The following is a 24,724-nucleotide window of genomic DNA, read 5'->3' on the forward strand; positions in this document are numbered from 1 at the left end:
ATGAGATGTGCCACCCTTCAGGTGGGCATGTGTACCCCATCCGGGGGGGTGGGTCCAGACCAGGCTGGACGGATATAGCTAGAGTCTGGGGGGAGATACCTAGGCAAGCAATGGATTTTTAGCTGCATGGGGCAGGTCAGTGCCGGAGATGCATCCACTGGCATCATGCTAAATAAGTGCCCTCCCCACAAGCACTGGTGGGGGTCAGTGCTGGAGGACATTAGCAGGTATGATTCCATCGGTAACACTGGAATCGTGCCCTGAGGATTTTCAGGGTCTTTATATTTACCTACATATTTAAAAATATCACCTTTCTTCTATTAGATTAAAAAATAGGATTTTACAAGCAACATTGAATTAAAAATAATGGATGGATAACGGTAGGGAGCAAGCCTGCTGTTTCCTGGTGTGTGTTCCTGGTGGAGTGAGCATTTTGAAAATTGGCTCTCTAGTGTTGCAATTGAGTAACTGTCTGGCACTATCACCAACTAAGAACATAAGAAATAGGAGCAGGAGTAGGCCATATGGTTCCTCAAGCCTGCTCCACAATTCAATAAGATCATGGCTGATCTGCGACCTCAACTCCACTTTCCCACCTGATCCCCATATCCCTTGATTCCCCTAGAGTCCAAAAATCTATCGATCAGAGCCTTGAATATACTCAACGACTGAGCATCCACAGCCCTCTGGGGTAGAGAATGCCAAAGATTCACATCTCTCTGAGGTGAAGAAATTTCTCTTCATCTCAGTCCTAAATGGCCGACCCTTTATCCTGAGATTATGTCCCCTATTTCTAGACTCTCCAACCAGGGGAAAACAGCCTCTCAAGCATATACCCTGTTAAGCCCCCTCAGAATCTTATGTTTCAATGACATCACCTCTCGTTCTTCTAAACTCCAGACAGTACAGGCCCATTCTACTCAATCTCTCCTCATAGGAAACCCTCTCATCCCAAGAATCAATCTAGTGAACCTTCGTGGCACCACCTCTAAGGCATGTATATTCTTCCTTAGGTAAGGAGACCAAAACTGTGCACAGTACTCCAGGTGTGGTCTCACCAAAGCCCTGTACAGTGGCAACAAGACTTCCTTAGTCTTGTACGCCAACCCCCTTGCTATAAAGGCCAACATATCATTTGCCTTCCTAATTGTTTGCTGTACCTGCATGTTAACTTTCTGTGTTTTGTGTACTAAATCCCTCTGAAAACCAACATTTAATAGTTTCTCACCATTTAGAAAATATTATGTTTTTCTATTCTTCCTACCAAAGTGAAAAACCTCGCATTTCCCCGTATTGTACTCCATCTGCCACCTTCTTGCTCACTCACTTAAACCGTCTATATCCTTTTGCAAACTCTTTGTGTCCTCCTCAAAGCTTACTTTCCTACCTAGCTTTCTATCGTCAGCAAACTTGGGTACATTACACTTGGTCCCTTCATCTAAGTCATTAATACAGATTGTAAATAGCTGAGACCCAAGCACTGATCCTTGCGGCACCCCACGAGTTACAGCCTGTCATCCTGAAAATGGCCCGTTTATTCCTACTCTGTTTTCTGTCCGTTAACCAATCCTCTATCCATGCTAATATATTACCCCCAACCCTATGAGCCCTATTCTTGTGTGACAACCTTTTGTGTGGCACCTGATCGAATGCCTTTTGAAAATCCAAATATACTACACATCTGCTGATTCCGCTTTATCTACCCTGCTAATTACATCCTCAAAAAACTTTAATAAATTTGTCAAACACAATTTCCTTTCCATAAAACTAAGCTGACTAATCATATTATGATTTTCTAAATGCCCCGTTACCACGTCCTTAATAATAGATTCCAGCATTTTCCTAACTACTGATGTCAGGTTACTGATGTCAGGTTACTGATGTCATGGCCTGTAGTTCCCTGCTTTCTCTCTCCCCCCTCCTTTCTTACATTTGCTACCTTCAAATCCACTGGGACCGTTCTAGAATCTAGGAAATTTTGGAAGATCACAACCATAATCACAGCAACACAACCATTGGGCATGAGGGGCATTGCATATAATGGACCACGACCGCTAGTATACAGGAACCCCCCACCGCACCACCCCCCCCCATTCCCCAGGCTGAATAAACCCCATAACACAAGACCCACGTGGTTAACGGAATAGAGGCAGCTTGTTTGGTCTTGTGTTCTGGGGGCTAATTCGGCCTGAGGAATGGGTTTGTCGGTTGTATGCAATGCCCCTCATGCCCAGTGGTTGTGTTGCTGTGATTGTGGGGAGGAGGCATTTTGTGTTGAGTGGGCCCCAGACTACATGGTATTTCCCTAGTTCCATATGGAGGCCAAGCATCACTTGTTCTGATTGGAATATGTCTCACATATTTCAGCCACATGTTTATTAGAGGGCTGCACTCTGGCTGGGGGAAGAATGCATCTTCTTGCAGCTAGTAACAAAAGTTGTACTAGCCTGCTCTCCATTAGACAGGCCCAGCAAGCATCGAGATTGGTCCTTTAGAATTGTAAAAATGGTTATGTGCTTAGCAGTTTCCCGCTCTGCTATTCAGAATGGCTGGATGTGGGGCTATGAGAATTTGAAGGCATGTCTCATTATTCCAGTGACAATTTCTCAGACACAATCACAAGACAGCTATAATAAGCTTCACAGTAGCATAAGAATAGTAACAGAGGATATTTCATAATTAAAAGCGTTTGATGTCATAAAACATCCTTAAGAAGGCTGTTAATCTGTTGTTTTTTTATGCTCCATGGAACTTGGGAACAACATGTTCGAGGGCAATGACCAAATGAAAGGTGCAAACAACTGTCAGTTTTGCCAGTATTTAGCTGGAGAAAGTTTTGTTTCATATAGGTCTTGATATCAGACAGACAATTTATGGCAACAACCTTTGAGTCAATGGAGGAGACAGTGAGACGGAGCCAGGTGTCACCACCGTATATGTAGAAACTCACCCCATGCTTGTAGACAATGCCGCCAAGGAGTAGAATGTTGATAGTGAAGATGATGGACCCCTGGGGTACACTGAAGATAACCTTGCGAGCAGAGGAAGAGGGATAATTGGCAGCAATGTAATGGCTGTGTTGAGTGAAACCAAGAGAGAACAGTGCTCCAGAGGTGGATTGCAGGTATTGGAGGAAGATGGAGTGTTGAAGACAGCAGAAGGGCTGAGGGGGATAAGGAGAAACAGAAAATCACAAAGGATGTTAGTTGCGATTTTGACTAATGTAGTCTTGATAACGTGGGTGAGGTCAAAGCTAGAATGGAGCAACCCAAATAAGGAATGGTAGTTGCAAGGCAATAACATGGTATGTGTCTTCGGAGAGAAAGGTAAGGTTTAAGATAGAGTGGAAGCCAATGAGAGTGGAAGGTTTTAGGGTGGGTTTCTTGAGGAAGGGAGTGCAAAGCTGCATTCCTCCCCCAGCCAGAGTGCAGCCCACTCCACAATAAACATATGGCTGAAATATGTGAGACATATTTCAATCAGAACAAGTGATGTTTGGCCTCCACATGGAACTAGGGAAATACCAAGTAGTCTGGGGCCCATTCTTGGTAGACTCACTCAACACAAAAAGTGCCCCCTCCCCACAATCACAGCAACACAACCACTGGGCATGAAGGGCATTGTATACAACCAACATGACCACTAGTATGTAGGACCCCCCCAACTCCCAATCCCCAGGCCGAATTAGCCCCCAGAACACAAGACCAAACAAGTTGCCTCTATTCCATGACCCACATTGCTCCTAGTGCAAGTACAGTCCTGCCAATAAACCTTGATGTGTCCGTACATTCTTTCCACAAGCACCGTGCCACCAAAATGTGCAGTGACATCATAAAATATATTTGGGAATGTACATTTTCTATGAGTAACGTACACCTAACTGTACAATGGCTAAGATATATATGTAAATGTACTTTCTTGAGAATCCAATAGAAGAAAACTATAATCCTTATCAACATCCAAAGGTAGAAAGGCATTTAATAAAAAATAAAATCACTATTGAGATATCTGTAAATTAATCTCTTCCCTGGATGACATCCATCAGTCAATTCTCCTTTTTGACGTCTTCTATTTAGTATTCAATTGGCAAGGATAAGTGAGTAATGGGTGCTGTCAGGCTAATGACATACTAAGAATATCAACCTAGAAGAGTATCTCTTAAAACTTGTAAATTATTAGAGCGGAAGCTGTTTCTTTTGCAGTAGACATGTGCAATACTCAGAAATGCTTGAAGGGGTACACAGGTGAAATACTGCAAATCAGCAGCAGCAAAGAACACCTGGAAAAGGTCCAGTTCAAGGTGAAGGTTAACGTCAATCGTTTTGATTTGAATATATCCCAAAAATGTTTCAGCCACTTATTGTTGGAGGGCAGACATTATGGCACCTTATTGGGCGGAGTGCAGCTAGCAGCAGGAGTTATGCTACCTTGTGTAGTATGAGTGCCCTTTGATTCTCAGTGAGTACAGCAAGCAAGCAGAAGGCTGGGCCTGCTTGAATTCAGAAGTAAAGTTGCTGAATCATGAGGTGGTAAGTCTCAGTTATCAGTATACAAAGTGATCTCAAATTCTGGTCAGATTGTTAGAAATCAGTGATAGGCAGAGGTATGATGTTTCCCCACAAAGGAAGGAAGTGGGCAAATTATTAAAAAAAACACCTTAGGCTGTTTTCGTGGACCTCAGTGACTGGTTGCACAGTGCCACTAGCAGATGCCTAGCAACAGACTGCCTGAATGAGTTTCAATGGAGAAATGTTTCACGCAATTGAGTGGTCTAAAAGGAGAGGGGTAATTCATTAACATTTTTAGATGGTCCTTTTTTGAACTAGTTTCATTTTAAAAAATTGGCTTGTCTGTGTATATCTGAGCACAAAAAGTACACATATTCAGCAAGAATTTGTATTCACTGAATTTAATTTTTTGGTTACATAATTTGAAGAATTTTCTGGAGAACTATTGACAGAAATCAGTATAACTGAAAAGTGGTCAATCCACACCGTAAATCCTCAGCAACACTGTCCTCTGATACAGTTAGAGGTATTCCCTTCAAAATCACAGCAATTCTGTAACATTATCTTTTGTCATTACACAGACTTTACCTGGCTTCCATTGAAGTAATCATAAATTTAAGAACTGGAAATCGATTGGTTTTCTCCTTTAAAGCAGTCTGGTATGCTGCAATGGCCCATTTTAAGATATTGCAAACCTAGAAATATAGCAATGCAGATTCTTACCTATATCATTAAAAAAAAACTTAGAAACAACAAAATAAAATACAATTTGAATATGATTAGTATAGCACACCCTTAACTAGCATTTCCACTTTTGCTGTTGAGGTTGGGTACGGTGACAGATTCAATAAATGAATGTATCACATCTGTCTTTGTTGATTGTCTTAAAAACAGGGTGAGACTGCTCCAGGGCAGGAAGTTGAGGAGTATCAGGGAATGTTTGTTTTTAAACCAACAGGTTAATATGATGGATGGTTATTTAAGGGTGTTCAATTAATTTTTTCATTTATTGGTCCTTCAATATTTAGTTATTTCTGGCACCAAAAAAGACACATCTAATCTTGCTCAGATACAAAAGAGCAAATTTCAAGTTGTTAGATTTAAAATACTTCAACTAATTGTCCATGTGCTGCCAAGTAATCACACTCCGTCATAAGATTTTTGCTGTTACATTTTTAATTGAGGTTTAAGTGAGGTCATGCTTGGAGAGCAACCATAATCACGGTGAAGCATCTAGACATACTGGAATTTATGCAGTGTTGTCCGAACAGAACTGATTAGAAAATGATACCCTTGGCTAAAACAATGCATAAACCACATTTTACAGAAGATAAGGTGAACCGCCTAGTGGATGTGTAAATGTTTAGAAATTAATAGATCTTTGGCAGTGGATTAAGGGCCCCAATTCCAAAGAAACAAAGGAAGCCCTAAGTGAGGTTACAATACAGGTTAATGACAAATGTGCTGGACATTCCACTAATTCTCCAAACAGCTCTAAGAGCTCAATTTACAGAAATTGTAGACAGGTTGCAGTCATCAATGCTGGACAGTCAAGAGTGGTTGACGTAGTGAAGTGGTCGACTGAAGTCCTTGTATTAAGCTTTGCACTGTGAAGTGTAGCAGTGCACAGCAACAGCTGACAGAAAGATTTTTATCTTCCTTCTGCCTCATTCTTCCTTCAGCTTATACAAACAAGTTTCCCACAAATGACCATTAAAAAGCCACCTCCCCTTGAACAGGTACAGCTTGGCTTTAAGAAGCGTGAGGGCCACCGGACTTCCTACCCTCCTAAATGGCGAGCTCCCTATGAGCAGCGAGATTCATGCTGGTAGCTCACCTGTAAAATTTAAATAAAGTCCAACCATCAAAATGGTTTGGGCCTTCTAATGAAATCATCAGACAAACGGTGAAATTGCTCAACTTACCGGTCGCCCAATAGATACTCCAAACCAAGATCGGGGCTGTAGTCTGCTCATCCAGTGCTGTGACATTTGTACCAACTAATGTCTGCAGCACTCGAGGAGGGAAGCACATTGCTGGACGAGTGACTGAAGATTTGAAGCCTGATAGATCTATTGCTCTGAACAAGTTATACGTGATCATTTAATTACTCTGCTTGATTGTTCAAAGAAGTAAATCAATCAGTGGAGCAAATTAAGGCCTGGGTTCAATTTAGAATATCACAGCAGCCAGAGATGTTGTCGCTTGGTATTATAGGAAGAATAAGGCAAATCCTGAGAGAGTGGATTTAGAGGCGTGAGAGATCCAGTTTGGGACTATAAGCGGTTGACTTCCTGGAAGGTGGAATAAAAACAGAAAATGCTGGAAATTCATATCATCGTTGGAAGTTCAATTCCTGCAACAATGAAACTATGTCCATTCTGCGGAGACTACAATGCTCATTATTATCCCATACTGGCACAAAATTGGTTGGAACATGACTTACTACACCCATGGCATTAGTCTTTTATAGCAGATGAAACCCTGAGTTGGTTCATTTCATTAGCTCTTTTTTCTAGTAGTTAGTTCCCCGGTAGAATGGGAGCTACCATTGTTTTCTTACCTGTTCCTTTGGATCCTTGATGTTCTCTCCCAGAATTGCACATACCAGACAAGAAATTGTGTTATACCAAAAGTATTCATTTCCTCCAATACTTTGAGCCTCTTCCAGGAGCAATATGGCCTGACCATAGTTCATTTCATGATTGGCTAGGACTGCCAGAAGATACAAAACTTTTGCCAAATCTTGTTTGTCCTCAAGCTCCTAGTTGAAAAAAGACAAACTTTGGAAGGTTTCTCCAGCAATGCTAACAGTTAAACCAGAATTAAATATGAAAGTAACTGAAAAGTTCAACATGTATAAATCGGTATTTCAGATTTGGGTATTTCAGATTAGGTTATTAAGAAAGCCGGTGTAATTAAAACCATTTGCTGATGTAGGGATCATGGTGACACAAAATAGAGCAAGACAAATGCAATGTAAAAAAAACATTCACCCGTACTCTGCTGCAAATAAGCTATCCTATCTGGGTGCAATTGGGTTATCAATATAGCAGACGAGATAAATGGCCTGTGTTAGCGATCTCAGCTTGATTTGTAAACATCAGAGAATGTCCCAGCTTTGCTCAATTGTCACATTCTCACCTGAGTCAGCACATAGGTTCAAGCCAAGTCAGCACAACCAGGTCTCCCTCTGCCATCATTTAGCTTCTCCTGAATCCAGTGTCTAATGCACAGCACAGGCCCCCCCTCCTCCTGTTTACATCACTCTAAGCACTGTAAGGGGTGGTGGTGTGTGTCAGCTTCACCTCTGACTTCTGAGCGGTTCGAATCGCTCCCACTCCCTGGGTTCTAGACCTTGGACTTATTTGGGGGTTGTGACAAAGTGCAGCAGACAACTGGTTTTGGTGCAAGAAACTTCGATCTTTATTCAAGAGAGAACATACAACACAACAATCTTAACACTCTAATAAAATGGGGAACACTTCGGTACACACGAGGGAAATTACAGTAGAAAAATATCTCACCCTTCCCAATCCCACTTTACGAGCTAAGTTGGACTAGCTCGTAAAGTGGAGCTAAAGGACCAGAGATAATGCTCACCAAACAAATCCTTGTCAGTAATTCACCCAGAGGTAAGTCAGGAATAGGTCGTAGAGTGGAAACTTTGCGGATCTTCGGTTTTCTCCCGAGTTGGTTTTCTTTGGTCGCGGTGGCCCAATATTACCCAGTTGGTTGATGGCAATATTCGGTTGGTTGTTTCGTAAGGCCCTTGTTGCCGCGAGGTTTCTGATGGTCACTGGGGCTGTTGCTCTGGTTTCTTCTTGTGTGTTGGCCTGCTTCTAGAGCTGCTGACCTTCTCTCTGTTGCCCCCTCGCCTTATTGAACTGTCGCCTCCCGAGCTGTCGAACTCCTGGCTGAATTGAACTGAACAATCCTTTGCATTTGCAGGTCTGGCTGACCGGTTCTCTCACGTAGGGTTCGTTGGTTTCGCTGGAAGCTGCTCTCCAAGAGACAGGCAGAACAAGAGAAGCAGAACACAAGAGCCAGCGACAAGTTTCGAGTTTCCACTTCTATATCCCTCTCTTACAATGGTCCTTGTCACTTAAAAAAAAACACTTCATGTCTGTTTGAACAGTTCTTACAAAGTCCTTCAGAATCTTTGATGGCTTTTCATCATGTTGCAATTGTTTTTCTCGATTTGACATTGTTAATTCCGATTTGTAGAGCTTGCCACACAAGGCTTCCTTTAGTTTCCAACGTCGTAGGGTGTTGATCGGTTTTGCTTTAAAACAAAGACAAGGCCCCACCATGTCTGGAGCAGTTGCCTCTTTCAATGGCCTACTGCCTTTCAAATTAGTGCTGAGTGTTGACCACCTGCTGTAGGTTTTGCATTAAAACAGAGACATGTCTGAAGCAGTAATTCTCCCACATTCCACTGTGTGTGTTGTTGATTCGTCTGGTGACCTCTCACCTATCCTTCCATCTTAGGATTTTAGTCAATGGCCAAAGTTTTCCATACTCAGGGAAAAGGTGAATTCCCAGAATTCTTACAGTCGCCCCTACGAGGAAGTGAGTCCCTTAAAGGATGTGGATTCCTCGAAAAGTATTTTTCCCTGGTTGATGCTTCCTGTTGGGCGCGCGTGAGTCGGCCCAATATTTCATCACTCTGAAATGGTTAGAAAAGAGTCCAAAATCCTTTTCTTTAGGGTTTTTCTCTGAGTTTTGGGGAATCTGTGAATTTTGAGAATCTTACAGCACTAATGGCCCAGATTGGCACCACTGTACATCGTAGGTGGAACCTCTTGCAAGAAGAGGAGTTCCTACCTACAGCATACAGAGGTGGCAATCTTGGCTAACAATGCTGGATATATACTGAGGACAGCGGTGTGACATGTCTGGTGCATTCGCCACTAGATTCAGGAAAGAGCATACAGGGGAAACGGATGCCAAGGGGAGAGAATGCATTACAAGAGGAGTGAGGTAGATGCATAGTGAGGGGACAGGAAGGGCAGAATGCATAGCCAGGTGAGGTGAACAGACAGAATACATAGTGAGGGGAATGGAGGGGCCAAAATTCTTAAAGCAGAGGGAAGGAGATAGAGTTCACGGCAAGAAGGCACACAATGCATGGCAAGGGGATAAAATGGATGAGAGGACAGAGAAGGGAAGTGGGGATTGGATGGCAGGGAAAGATTGGGCAGAGTGCATGGCAATGAAAGGAGGAAGGGAATAACAGTAAAAGGTACAATGAAGGGGGAATTGATGGGAAAATTAATGGCAATGAGGGGGAGGTAAATAGATAGCAATAAAGGGGAGGGGAAAATGGATGATAATGAAGAGGAGAGAGAACATGGCAGAAGCTGGGAGCAGTGCTTTGTGGGAGAAGTACTTAGTTGGGGGGTGGGGGGGAAGAGGGGGGAACATGTTAGCAGCAGAAGAGAAAGCCAAAATTAACTGAGAATGTGAGGAAGGAGAGTACAAATATAAACTGGGGAGGAGAGAAAAGTATCAGCTTGAACAGAGGAGATTAGAAGAGTATCAGCTGAACTAGGTTGCAAGAGGAGAAGAGTTCCAGGTTGAATTGATGAAGGAGAGGGAGGAGAAGAGTTCCAGAAGAGAATAGTTCAGATTGTTATCTTTACCACCTAGGAGTTAAACATCACCTGGGAGGAGCACAGAGAGAAAAAATCTGTCAGGAAGGATCGCACACCACTTGCAGGGTCTCCCTGATTTTCCTCCCATTGAAATTAATTTTCCCTTACAAACAAAGGAATGTTCTGCGTACCTACCTTATAAATTACAAAGCACATGTAAGGACCATCCTTGAGTTGTCAGCTTTTTTGACGCTGTTTGTCAGCTTTTGCTTGTTTTCTAGATTGGCATGTAAAATCTAGGCTAACACTCCAGTGCAGTTCTGAGGGATGCTGCATTGTCAGAGTTGCCATCTTTCAGATAAAACATTAAACTGAGGTCCCATCAGCTTGTTCAGGTGGATGTAAAAGATCCCATGGCATTATTTAAAGAATATTTGTTCTTTTTCCAATTTGCTGTTTGTGGGACCTTGCTGTAATCAAATTGGCTGCTGTGTTTCTCTACCAAACACTGACTACACTTCAAAAAGTAATTAATTCGTTATGAATTGAGTTGGGACATCCTGAGGACGTGAAATGTGCTCCATGATGTAAGTTAATTCTTTATTGCTTCCTGATATTTGGTTAATTGAAAAATCAGCCTTTGGAGCAAGTTTTCAGCTGCAATCTAATTTGTTCAATATTGATCCTACCTCCAAAATGGCAAAGGAAAACAATGAGCTTCCTTAGTATCAGTGGCACTTTCCTTCCCAAATTGATGCTAAAATTCTGAAGCTGACTCCCAAAAGCCAAATCAGTTCAATGTTAACATAATTGCTATTAAAAGACATATGCAAATCTTATGGACTTGCAGATGTTCTGTGAAACATACACATGCAAAATAAAAACAAAACTGCATTTTTGAGCTATTGAGCATGTTCAGCTTGAAAATCTAAACTGAAAAATTCACTACCTACACTAATCTTTTGTCTTCCTCACATTTGCTTGGACCAGGTCACACGATGCTACAATTCTTTAGAAAATCAAGTTACTTCACAAATGTGGGCACCACATAGAACCAGCGGATTATTGATTTTCTACAAATGTGTGCATTCTGAGATCACAATGGGTTGTTTTTAATTAGACTGATGAGAGAAAGAGCAGCCTATACTGAGATACTGATTAATGCCCATATACATTACTCAGCATTGCCAAGAGTAGAAACTTCAATTTTTATGATGCAACTTTGGTTCCCAAGTTCCCAATATTCAAATATAGTTGCAAATGATGTTGACAGTGTGTAGAATATTTTAACACGTTTATCTTGATAATTTTAAACCTATAGTGAGTCAGATAATATACTGCCTTATATTAGATGTGATTCTGCCATGTAGGGTTACTAATTTGGGCTGAATGAATAAGTCAAATTCTATTTTTATTAAGTAGTATGCTGCGATTTGTACCAGTGCTTTAGGGATTGAACTCCATGACTGTCCATTATTCTGTGAAAATGGTGCCCTTTATTTTATATTTATATTATATATTAGTCAATCTCCTGTGGTGTTGCACACAGGGAGCCAACACCAAGTGTAGTTTTCTGGTCAAGGGGACACGAGAGAGGAGAGGGGACAAGAGGAAAGAGAAGACGAGAAGAGAGGGAATTGGAGAAGGGGTGAGGAGGGAGAAGGGGTGAGGAGGGAGGAGGGGTGAGGAGAGTTTGGAGTGAGGAAGTGGAAGGCAAGAAAGAGAGTGGAAAGAGGTGGTGAGGTGGGAGAAAGGAGAAGGGTAATTGGAGAGGAGGGGGGGAAGATGGAAGTGAGAGAAGAGAAGGATATTCTCAGAAATTCTCCAACAAGAGGCAGCTGCAGAACTTTTGTTGCACTGAAGGACGATGGGAAAGAAAAAACAGAAAATCCAGCTGAATTGCAGAACAGGCCCAATGAGCTGAATGTCCTATTCATGCTCCTAGGGGCCAAATTTTAACTCCCCCCACATGTCCGAAACTGGGTGGAGGGGGATTTAAAATGAGGGCAGTCCCTTTTCCCCTCTAATCCCCACCAGCATCCTTCCTGTCGTGTCCCGATCTTAACCTACTCTTTTGAGCAGGCGAGCGCAACACCCACAGGAAGGCAGGGGCGTCCTCTTTAAATATGCAGATCGGGACTCGATTATGTCATCGGGACCCGACCTGCAATTTTAGTTGGAGGCCTGAGTGGGGAAGCAATGACGGTTTTCCCGTCAGGCCATGAGGTGGATCATGGGCCAGAAGAGGCCTATGCAGGTAAGTAATTAAATTTAATTTTAGGTTTCCTTGTGGACCAGGAGAAGCTCCTCTGAGCCTCACAAGGAAGCCTCGGGCCTCCCTTGCCCCAGGCACACGAAGCTATTCCTTTGGATGCTACTCCAGCCACAGAAATACCAGTGGTTGAAATAACTTTTCAAGTTTGGTGCCTTCACATTGCCTCCACTGTAGTTTATCCGCTGAATGCTAGGGTCATCTATGCTGTATGTGCAGGGCTTGTGAGCGATGTACAGAAGGGCGAGATGATGGGAAATCTTGTGGATGGCCACAGAAATCTTCTGTCAGATGGCCCTCATTTAGATGCAAGCGCGGAGTTGCTGGTGGGCAGGAAAAGCACATCCTACGTTTGGGTGGGGAGTGGGGAGTGGGGGCACAGAAAAACCGACAGGTAAATGCGTGGAGGAGACTCGATAGAGCGTGAGCCAGTTTCCACCCACTTTCACAAATTTTGCATTCATTTTCAGGGGACAAGGGCAGAATGTCTATACCCTTATTTTAAGCTGTTAGTCAACAGGCTGAGGGAAAAAAATGTTGGATGAAATTTTTTCACAAAATATTTTGAGCGATTAATTAGAATGTGTTTTTTTTTGATTGGTAGATTTTCCTGAGTCCTATAGTCAGAGTTATTAGCTGTAATTTTTTTTGTGTGTCAATCAAAAAGTATAACACCAAAGTATAAGAGCCAGAATGTGACAAAGTGTGACATAGTGAATATGAAATGCCTGCTATTGTACCATTTTCAATAGATAATATATATAACTATTCTAAAAGTTACTTTTCTAATTACATTTTCTACTTATTTTAATAGTTTAAAAAAATATTATTGGTAGTAGTCCTAATATTTATTCCATAGATATGAACATGATCATCTGTACATAACTATTTAAGGACTGTATTATGCCACATTCCACATCCCCACTGCTGCTGAAAACCTAGTCCAAGCCTTTATCGCTGAGACTCAGCTTCTCTAATGCTCTCCGAGCTGACATTTAAGCCCTTTAAGATGTCATGGCCCCGTTCTAACCAGCACAGGTCCCACACTCAGATTACCTCTCTCCTTTCCAAGGTGTACTCACCTCCCATGCTCCAAGGAATTAACATCATGATATTCCCCCACACTTTTATATCCCTCTAACATCTCACCCTACTCTACCTTGGCCATCTCTTCTAACTGTATATCTTTGCATGCAACCTCCACTCTTTTGATACCAGGTTATTCCTTGTTCCCTGCCCGCACTGCTCCATCACAGGTGGCTGCTTATTCACCTGACATGACCACGCCCTCTAGAACCCCCTCCATAGAAACATCAGCCTTGCCTCCCTGCTTTCAAAACCTCCTTAAAACCCTTCTTTTCAACAGTCATTGAGACCCCACCCCCTCCCCAATGTGTTCCATTTTCTTTTTTTAAAAACTCCTACTGAACATCCACTTCCTCAATGTCAAGTCCTTTGGAATGTTTTTTTATGTGAGGAACACTATCGAAATGCAAGTTTTTGTTGCTTTTAAAAATGTTCCTGGCTCATTCATAGAATTAGTTTGCAATTTCTTGCAACCTTTTAAGAACTCCAGGCATAAATTTACAGAATCCTCTATTTGATGGACAGGGAACAAATATATGCTTTAAATGCTTCAAAGCTAATCTGTATGTCAAAAGGTAACAGCAATTTATTTAATGCCCTTCAATTTCTTCCAGAAATGGTTAATAATAGTGCTAGGTCATCCATGACAGGGCAGTAAACTAACCTTTGCAGCCTTGTGAGCCTCTGATAACAGAACTCTGGCAGGCTGGTAAAATCCAAGCTGCAGTAAGACTTCTGCTTTATTGATCCACACATCCAGCACAGCAACTCCACTCAATTTTTTTCTGGTCATCACAGGCGGACTAAAATCTATGTTCTTACAACAAATTTAAAAAAAATCTCACTTTACATATATTATTCACTATAGAGTTAACATTTTACACAGACTATTTTACTGCACTGTTCAATGTTTTTGTGTCAAATTCCTGTAGGAGCAGTGAAATAAATTTGAAACATTTGAAAACCAGCAAACAACTTTTGCTTTGAGTAATCGATTTCTTTTTGCTCAAGTTAAGAGATATTGGCACTGGGGATTGTAACACTTTTGCATTTTAGACAACCAATGTCAATTTCTAGCTGTCACAGGCAAGGTATAGCACAGTTAGATGCAAAGTAAAGTTCCCTTTACTCTGCCCCAACAATGTGTCTTAAGTAGAACTTCAGAAGAGCACCTTTACTGTACCAGTATAATAATTTCTATTTCCCCAACAGCCATCACAGTTAGATTTGTGCTGTGGGTTGATGCCCAACGAAGCTAGACTGTGACTGCCTCTCTTGTTTCATGTATAGCCAATAAAAGAGAATACTTTCATCAGACTGGGCCTGATTTGAACCCAGGTTCCACAGCTTGAAGGGCAGTAAGGCCAATTTCATGAGTCACATGGTCTTATATACCTGATTCAGAGAACCCAGAATTTTTCTGCACGATTCGGGGAGAGAAAATGGGACTGAGGCTCATTTAAGTAGGATAATTATTAAAGTCAGCTTTCGTATCTAATCTCGCCGGCTATGTGTACTTGACCCACCTAAAATTGGCACATGGGTCGTCCTGGGACCTAATCTGCTCAAGTTGGCTTGTGAAAGGGAGATGACACTTTGAGTTGCTGGTAAAAGTGGGGGTTTGTTTGCATTTTCATTTTGTCCCATTCGTTAGTTGGTTAGTCCACCATTTTAGCAGTTCAGGGTTTTTTTGTCAATTATTTCCTTCATTATTCTTTGCTCTGCTGGCAATTAAACTGCACCATAGAAAGTGGTGAGGATGGGTACTCCTTCAGGGGTTCAGAATACAGGGCATGATTTAGATGGAGTTCACAGAGAGTGAACAATTGCAAATACAATGGCACTTCAGGCATTTTGTCCGCACCCATCATTACCTCAGGACCCACATTTATAGACTCCTCCCAACAGACACGAGCATGTCAGAGGTGACCTATCTTCACCACCTCCACTTCACAAAACAGGCTGTCACAGCATCTGTTGCACAAAGACCTGCACACATCTGGAATAGGAATGACTCTTCCTATAGAAGTGAAAGTTATCACAACATGAACACCTCATGTTACCAGATCCTTCTAAGACAGCCCAGAGACATCTGGCATATCAGGCAGTCTGCTGTGCACACACGTACTGAACAAGTGACAACCAACATCTTTCCTAATAGCATCACCAGAGTTTTTACCAGGTGTCAGGGTTCCCACAAGTGCAAAGCATTGTAGAAAGCACTCTTGGAATTAGTGCTGTGCATATCAACAATATGGCTAACTTCTGAATCCATAGTTGCTGACTCCACTAAGAAATCCCCTTACAACAGAGAAGCATCTCAGACTGGAAACCTAAGCATTTGTTTGGTGTTGACACGTCTGCCTCCTCAACCTGCAGGAATAAAATTGCCATCCAAAAGCACGATGCTTCTAATGGTACCTCACGGAGAGTGTGGTAGTTCCCAACTTAGGTTTATGTCATGCTTAATGGGCCCCCATGAAAGATGTGCAAATATGAGGAGCAATTTTTTCTTTCTTCCAACAGCAGCAAATGTCTTCTTCATTTGCAGCCAGGTACGAGGGATCTGAGTGGCTGTGCGACCTCTATGCAGCTTCAACCTGTGCTTTTACTGGAAGATGGCCTTCAGAGCTGCCGCCTTGCCAGATTTTACATTCTCCAGCTATGTTTGCCACAGGGCAAGCTCTGGGTAAGCTTTCTCTGTGCTAGTCGCCGACTCAAATTAGGATGGTATTCCAGTTGCAAAATCTAGTGCAGGTCATCCTTTAAGCTGCTAGGGCAGCCAAACCAGTGCAATGGGCCAGCTCAACTCAATTTTTCCTTGATTTGGAAAATCTGGTCGAAATTAACCCACGGTATCACCCAGTTTTCTTCTTGAATACTCTTTGTTCCTTTCTTTAGGCTCATTCACAACCACATTTACAACCATCATAAAAAAGAGACATTAAAGTGATAAATATAGCATGCTTTCAGTGTCATGCCTTACCATTTCCTTGTTAGAAGTTGTCTGTATACCAGTTAGGTTTCGATTTGAAACCAACTGTTTTCCTTTTGAAGCTTGTGATCGTTGGTCTTTCAGTCGAGCAATCTCTTGCCGACAACTTAAGAAACAGAATATTTACATTAAGCATTTTTACTACTCAAGATTTCAATTCATTTCAAGCAATCATAGTTGATTATTTACAACTTGTAGTGATAGCTGAGGAACACACTGCAGATAACAGAAAACAATTTTTATCTGTATCTTATTAAAAATCTTATGTTTGTTGATGCTTCCTTTTGACAAAACCTTACTTTCTGTTGGCATATTTTGTGTCACGCCGTTATGCCAACATTTTTCATTATAAATTCCTATATCCACATTTATAATGGAAATCCCCTATATAAAGTCACCATCCTATAATTGCGCAATTGAGCCACAGGATGGCGGTGTACTATCTTCTCCTCAAAAATCACTCAAAATGCTTTCAAAAAATTTTCATCTAGAAATGATTGATCCTTCTGTCCCTCAGTGGAACCAACTGAGGATAGGGATGGTCTAGGCCAGGGGAGCAACCTGGACCCTTGAAGAAGGGCAACAATTTTTCTAAAAATATTATGGGATCAGCACCCTCATAAAGGAGGCCAAGGGGATGAAAAGCATAGGGTTTCTGAGAGCTACTGGACTGGGACTGGGCCTGGGCCTCCCTCCCCCCCCCCCGACTCTTCCAACGCCCCTACCACGGCCACCCCCCTCCCCTCTATGGTAGCCAGTTGCTAGAATTCAGCAGCATGGAAAGGGTGGCACCAAAATACACCTGTAATGGTGCAGGTGCCTCCTGATCTGAGAGAGCCACAGTCAATTTGTGCATCTTGAATACCATTTTGCAATGTATTTTCAGCTCTAAAACAGTAAAGGATAAATCATGAATATATAGGCAAATGGACTAAAGGCCCACATTAACAGTTTTCACAGAATAATTAACTGAGTTATGTAATTCAATGTCCAAAGCACCAGGAATAATCCCAGAATACCATTTAATAAGAATTCAATTTGGCTTCTTCAATCACCGTAAATCAGTGGCCCTGAGGTTATCCTCTGCACGGCATAAACACACCTATTGTTATAAAACAGAAAATCCTCTGACTCGCTGAGTTATGCCACTGGAGATCAATAGTAAAATATATTTTCCCCTTTGTTATAGAATACAGGCTAGCTTCATCATTTGTAATATAAAGAATGTACTAAACCAAAGGTCACAGCACACAGTACAAAGCTAATAATATTTTACTGTACCATAATAAAATGAATGTTATTCTGCATTAATACACACTTGTAATCATGTCAAATCTTAATAAAATTTGCACTTTTTAAAACGTCAAATGGATATCAATGACTTGGATGAAGCAACCGAATGTATGGTTGCTAAATTTACTGATGACACAAAGGTAGGTAGGAAAGTAAATTGTGAAGAGGACATAAGGATCTGCAAAGGGATGATAGATAGGTTAAGTGAGTGGGCAAGAATTTGGCAGATGGAGTATCATGTGGGAAAATGTGAACTTGTCCACTATGGCAGGAGGAATAGAAAAGCAGTATATTATTTAAATGGAGAGAGACTGTAGAACTCTGAGGTACAGAGGGATCTGGGTGTCCTAGTACATGAATCACAAAAGGTTAGTATGCAGGTACAGCAAGTGATTAGGAAGGCAAATGGAATGTTGTCATTTATTGCAAGGGGAATGGAATATAAAAGTAGAGATGTTTTGCTACAGTTGTACAGGGCATTGGTGAGATCACATCTAGAATACTATGTGCAGTTTTGGTCTCCTTATTTAAGAAAGGACATAATTGCTTTGGAGGTGGTTCAGAGAAGGTTCACTTGACTGATTCCTGGGATGAAAGGGTTCTCTTATGAGGAAAGGTTGGACAAGTTGGGCCTGTATACATTGGAGTTTAGAAGAATGAGAGGATCTTATTGAAACCTATAAGATCCTGAGGGAACTTGAAGGGGTAAATGCTGAGAGGATGTTTCCCCTTGTGGTAGAGACTAGAACTAGGAGCCACAGTTTAAAAATAAGGGTTTTCCCATTTAAGACGGAGATGAGGAGAATTTTTTTTCTCTCAGAGGGTCGTGAGTCTGTGGAACTCCCTTCCCCAGAGAGCGGTGGAGGCAGGGTCACTGAATATTTTTAAGGCTGAGTTAGATAGATTCCTGATTAACAAGGGAGTCAAAAGTTATAGTCGGTAGATGGGAAAGTAGGGTTGAGGTCACAATCAGATCAGCCACGATCTTATCAAATGGCAGAGCAGGCTCGAGGGGCCGATTGGCCTACTCCTGCTCTTAATTCGTATACCATTAGATTTACCTGATCATTTGCTTAACAGATTTCAAAGACTAAAATTTTTAATAAATATAGTAATAATCATCTCATTACTCTTTGAGAATATTCATTTCAATTAATCTATAAGTTCACAGAGTTTCCAATGAATGTTTATATCTTGCATGAATCAAAGGCTGTCAAAAACTAGGGGAGCCAGGTTTGAAATTAACAAGGGCACAGTCACAAGTAAAGATGAGACATATTAGCCTAAAATGGGCATAATTGGGCAAAACCAACTGGATCTCAGGGTGAAGGTCACAATGATTCTCCACTCATTCAATGCTCCATGCAAGTATCTGCCGACAATTTCTTTTGGTGCTGCCAGTTTAATAGATTGCATACATTAAAGGAGTCCTAATGAGATATTGAAGTACTTCATGAAATTTTCAACATTCTCACCAGAATTTTGCTGTTTCATCAACCCACTTCTATAAAATGGGCATCATTAATAGTATCACAACATATTCCCTATGGGAATCCCCCAAGACTTGTGGTTTTGGAGGAAGAGAAGGATCAACAGAAGGATACAGACAGATAAAGCTGTACCAGAGGGGCTCCGTGTCCACCCTTCCAAACACCAATACGCTCTCAAAAGCATTTACAGACTGAGCACATATCTCCAACTGTTAGAGGAGCTGGCACAAGCTGCGATTCACAAGGGAAGTTGTGAATGAGTTGTCCTATGTGCTGGAAAGTGAACTGCAGCCAAATTCATCCATAACCATTGCACTGCCAATGGTTGTGAAGATCACAACAACCTTAACTCTATGGCGGCGGGTTCTCAGCGGGGGGTCAACTGGGCGCGTGGGTAAAGCGCCCGGTGAAATCAGTGTGCTCCACATGGAATCGCAGGCTAATTGGAGCCACTTACCTGTGCTTCCGGGTTTCCCGCTGGTAAGCTGCGCAGCGGGCGGACTGCGCATGCGCAGCAAGGTCTGTCAGCTGGAGGAGCCCTATATAAAGGGGCAGTCCTCCATTGACTGATGCTGCAAGAAATAGGAAAAATTACAGCATGGAGCAGCCCAGGGGGAAGGCTGCTCCCAGGTTTAATGATGCCTCACTCCAGGTATCATTGGATGGGGTGAGGAGAAGGGGGAGGACAGAGATCATCCCCCCGGCGGGCGGGAGGAAGCAGCCTGTCTCTGCCACCAAGAAGGCCTGGCTTGAGGTGGCAGAGGAGGTCACCAGCACCACCAACATATCGCGCACCTGCATACAGTGCAGGAGGCGCTTCAATCACCTAAGTAGGTCAGCCGAAGTGCCACATCACCGCCCCCATCCTACATCTCCTTCTGCACTGCCAACACTACACTATCAAATCACCCCTTACATCCACTCAAAGCTCATCCTCATCTTACCTGCACTTACTCACCTCGCCAGTACTCATCCTACCACTCAACCCAATCCTCATACAATTTCATGGCTCTATCTCATACTCACCCTCTCATGCATCTCTTTCACAGTCAGCTTCACTCAACCTGCCACTACCTGTGCTACAGCCACAGGGCATGCATCACATATGTGCAGTAGGAAGCGTAAGGCAAATGTGTCGTGAGCATGAAGGGGATGCACAAGGGTGTTTGAGGGTTTGTTATGGTATTTACCAATATTTAATTTCTGATCAACTCACATTACATATTATATTGTCACCACTACTGCCACGTCTTTGTGAATCTTGTCTGGTTTGTGCAATAATGATCACTATGAAGACCCACAACTGATGCCACCCATTGTGTCACTGCAGAGTGGGTGTAGGTGTATTTGCAGGGCTCTTTTGTGCAGATGACTGAGAGACGTCGGTGATGTCCCCGGTGGCACCCTGGAAGGATGCAGAGGAGAAGTTGTTGAGGGCAGTGGTGACTTTGACAGGGACAGGTAAGAAGATGGTGCTCGAGCCAGCTGGGAGCCGCTCGGCATGAAGGAGGCTGCAGATATCCACGACTACATGTCGAATGACTCTGAGCCTCCATGTGCACTGCTCCTTAGAGAGGTCCAGGAAGCTGAGCCTCGGTCTGTAGACCCTGTGTCGAGGGTAGCGCCCCCTGCGACGCATCTCTCTCTGCGTTTGGCCTCCCTCCTGCTGTGCAGGTGGATGTGTCACAGAACTCTGTTGTGGAGCTCCAGGTGTCAGTGGTAGACGGCGTGGCCGGCGAGGCTGGTCATGACTGCAGCTACAGCGGTCCCTATCCGGAAGATGTACATCTGAGGGGGTCCACAAGGTAGGTACATGTGTCTGGACACTGGGGTAAGTGTGCAAGTTGGTGAATTTTACTGTTAGGAGGAGGGTGGTGGAGGCCAAACTTTGTCCAAAGTGACAGAGTGGCCTCCTGCAATGATTGAGGGTCTCCCCCTAGCTGTCAAATGGACCGTTGCAGCTGCCACAGGCTGGTGGCTGCAACACGTCCATTTCAACTGGGAGTGTTTCCCCCAGTACGGGAAACAGTCTCAGTTAATTTCAAAATCCCACCCCTCCTAAAATATCAGGTCAATCGGGTCTGTAAACAACCTGAAGTACCTGTTTAAGTACTTTAAGTGGCACCCCGCCGGCTTCAATTGCCGGCGGGAGTCCCACATGCGGGGGCTGCACGCACATGTCAGCACGTCGCTGGGGAACCCGGAAATGGGCGGGTTGCAGCCGGGCTCCAGACCCGCCCCAGGAATCCCCGATTTTCGCAGTCCCCGTCACGAACACACCCGATCGCGGGTGCTAAAATCAAGCCCTATATCTATAGATCATTCTAAGGAGCCATCGGTTACATCACCAACATTAGTCAAGTTGCAGTACAAGGCAAGTGAAGAGGCCTTGTTTGCTTGCTCAAGCTAGCGATTTTATCTCCTTCCCTGTGAATAAGCAGCAGCACCATAAAATGATTGTGCAGTTTTATCAAATGGCTAGATTCCAGAAGGGCCAAGAGCCTTATTTGCTCCATTTCACCCATATGGCCCTATGTAGTCTCCAAATGTTCATTTCCTTGGCAACCATGAGCACTACATTATGCAAGTGAATGATCACTTACCATGCCACAATCACAATACCTTTATTTTAGGTCATTCCATTGTCTCACCAATACTTTACCCATAAAAGCTGATTTCTGGGTAGCTCCTGGATGATCAATGCTATCCTCTGGAGCCATGGCTCATGACACCTCAGCAGTATCCCAGGACACCAGCTGAACATAGATATTACATGCAAGCATCCACTTAAGTAATTAGTGAGCACACCACTGACAAGTTGAAGAATCACTTTAGGTACCTGAATAGATCTAAAGACAACTGCAATACACCTTGTCCAAGGTTTCAAGTATTGTAGTAGTCTGCTGCAAGCTATACAACTCTGCCCAAGACCAGTTGAGTGCAAAAATGCAGGGAAGTGTGGATTTTAACATCAGCGGGAGTTCAGCCTTGAGATGCAGTTGGCCTAAAATTATATTTGAGGGATTTAATCACTAAGACGCTGGAATTCTGCTCTTGGTGCATTGGTGGCCATTGCATATTTGCTCCGTCTCATTTTGTGTTGCTGGCACATAGAGGGGACCTCCATGGGTTTTCTTTAGTCCCCTTATTTACACAGTGGCGCTGCATGATTTGTGTAATGTGCTGGAAGCTCAAGGGCCAAGAGGAGAGGGATTTCCTGGGCATAAGCATAAATGTACAGGTGGAGCTCCTTAAAGCTACACTGGTACTTCTTTGGCAGTGTCTAGTTTTGCATCTTGTGTTCAGTTGAGAAATATGCTGAGATAAGCCAGGAGCCTACCAATTCCCAGTGGAAGGGTCGCTTTCTTTTCTCAGAGAGTGCTGGAGGCTATGCTAAGGGAGGTGATGGCAAAGAGGCTTGCCATTTTCGGGTATGAGGGCCACCTTCCTCAGCAAACTGCAGTTAAATCTGCCAGGGAAGAGGTGGCCAAGCAGATGGATAGAGTTTCTGCAATAAAGAGGTAATCTTTCTATACAGAAGTGAATTGAAACACTGATAAAGTTTGCTGAGATGTGTGTCCTGTACATAATTCTTTACATTGTTCTGAAATAGCTTGCCTGCAACATGCACAGACTTTCCCCTCAACGAGTTACAAACTCATATGGGATGCTTTCTTATCTTTACACAACCCTTTGCTCTAACACTTGCATAAGAACATCCATGTTCATACTTGACACATCTTTCAACTTCCCAAGAAACCTTTTACTGATGGTCAGTGGAGCCATTAAAGGTGCCCTCCAATACTCACTTGCATACTGCATGTTCTTGTGCTCTTGGAAAGCAAAGTAGCCGATTGCATAGCTATGGCAGGTCGCAAGAAACAGTCAATATTTCACCAATGTATTTATGATTCCAGGGAAAGGAAGCCCACAGCAGAAACGAGTGTTTAACTGGAAGGTGCACATCAGATCTCAATCCCATGACATGCTTGGAAAGACTGGTCTTGGACACAGTGGGACACTATTCTATGGTCTCCATTGGAGAGGGGTATGCGGGTAGTACAATAATTTAGGTATAAAACTCCTACTTATCCTCCATTTCTATAAGGACAGAGAATTGCTAAACGAATGATCATGCTATCCTAGGGGTGCTGCCAGGGTTGAAAGTTAGGGAGCAAAATTTAAACTCCAATCAGAAAGAGACAACAAATTAAAGATCCAATCCAAAGCAACTGAGAGAAAACAAAAGCGCAATGCAGAGAAGGCAAAAAAGGCTCAAAAATGAGCTCTGTTAAATCTGCAAGTGGTCTTGCAGCATAGCTTTAGGGGCACTGTAGCTGTGCACCCGAAAGATTAGAAACATAGAAAAATTTATGACACAGAAGGAGGCCATTCGGCCCATCATGTCTGTGCCAGTCACAAAAGAGCTACCCAGCCTAATCCCACTTTCCAGCACTTGCTCCGTAGCCTTGTAGGTTACGGCACTTCAAGTGTATATCCAAGTACTTTTTAAATATTATGAGGGTTTCTACCTCTGCCACCCTTTCAGGTAGTGAGCTCCAGACCCCTACCACCCTCTGGGTGAAAACATTTTTCCTCAGCTCCCCTCTAATCCTTCTATCAATTACTTTAAATCTATGCCCCCTGGTTATTGACCTCTCTTCTAAGGGAAATATGTCCTTCCTGTCCACTCTATCTAGGCCCCTCATAATTTTATACACCTCAACTAAATCACCCCTCAGCCTCCTCTGTTCCAAAGAAAAGAAACCCCAGCCTATCCAATCTTTCCTCATAGCTAAAATTCTCCCGTTCTGGCAACATCCTCGTAAATCTGCTCTGTACCCTCTCTAGTGCAATCACATCTTTCCTGTAATGTGGTGACCAGAACTGTATGCAGTACTCAAGCTGTGGTCTAACCAGTGTTTTATACAGTTCCAGCATAACCTCCCTGCTCCTGTATTCTATGACTCGGTTAATAAAGGAAAGTATTCCGTTTGCCTTCTTAACCACCTTATCAACCTGTCCTGATACCTTCAGAGATCTGCGGACATGCACTCCAAGGTCCCTCTCTTCCTCTATGCCTCTCAGTATCTTCCCATTTATTATGTATTCCCTTGCCTTGTCTGCCCTCCCTAAATGCATTACTTCACACTTCTCTGGATTGAATTCCATTTGCCACTTTTATGCCTACCTGATCAGTCCATTGATATTTTCCTGCAGTCTACAGCTTTCCTCCTCACTATCAATCACATGGCCAATTTTTGTACCATCTGCAAACTTCTTAATCATGCCCCCTACATTTAAGTCTAAATCATTAATATATATCACAAAAAGCAAGGGGCCTAGTACTGAGCTCTGTGGAACCCCACTGGAAACAGCCTTCCAGTCACAAAAACACCCGTCGACTATTACTCTTTTCTTCCTGCTCTGAGCCAATTTTGGATTCAATTTACCACTTTCCCTTGTATCCCATGGGCTTTTAT

General features: G+C 42.9%; 1 protein-coding gene across 1 annotated transcript in view; it reads right to left on the minus strand.

Annotated features, from left to right (window-relative positions):
- Positions 1-24,724, minus strand: part of LOC137340238 (cilia- and flagella-associated protein 46) — a 303,329-nt gene that overhangs the window by 116,223 nt on the left and 162,382 nt on the right. Inside the window, exons 35-38 of the mRNA XM_068002660.1 lie at positions 16,450-16,564; positions 14,128-14,280; positions 7,072-7,272; positions 5,097-5,203 (exon numbers count right to left, since the gene is read on the minus strand). Coding sequence (XP_067858761.1) covers positions 5,097-5,203; positions 7,072-7,272; positions 14,128-14,280; positions 16,450-16,564 — 576 coding nt within the window. The remainder of the gene's footprint in view (positions 1-5,096; positions 5,204-7,071; positions 7,273-14,127; positions 14,281-16,449; positions 16,565-24,724) is intronic.

Source organism: Heptranchias perlo, chromosome 21 (genome assembly GCF_035084215.1).
Source record: "Heptranchias perlo isolate sHepPer1 chromosome 21, sHepPer1.hap1, whole genome shotgun sequence".
NCBI classification, from domain to species: Eukaryota; Metazoa; Chordata; class Chondrichthyes; order Hexanchiformes; family Hexanchidae; genus Heptranchias; species Heptranchias perlo.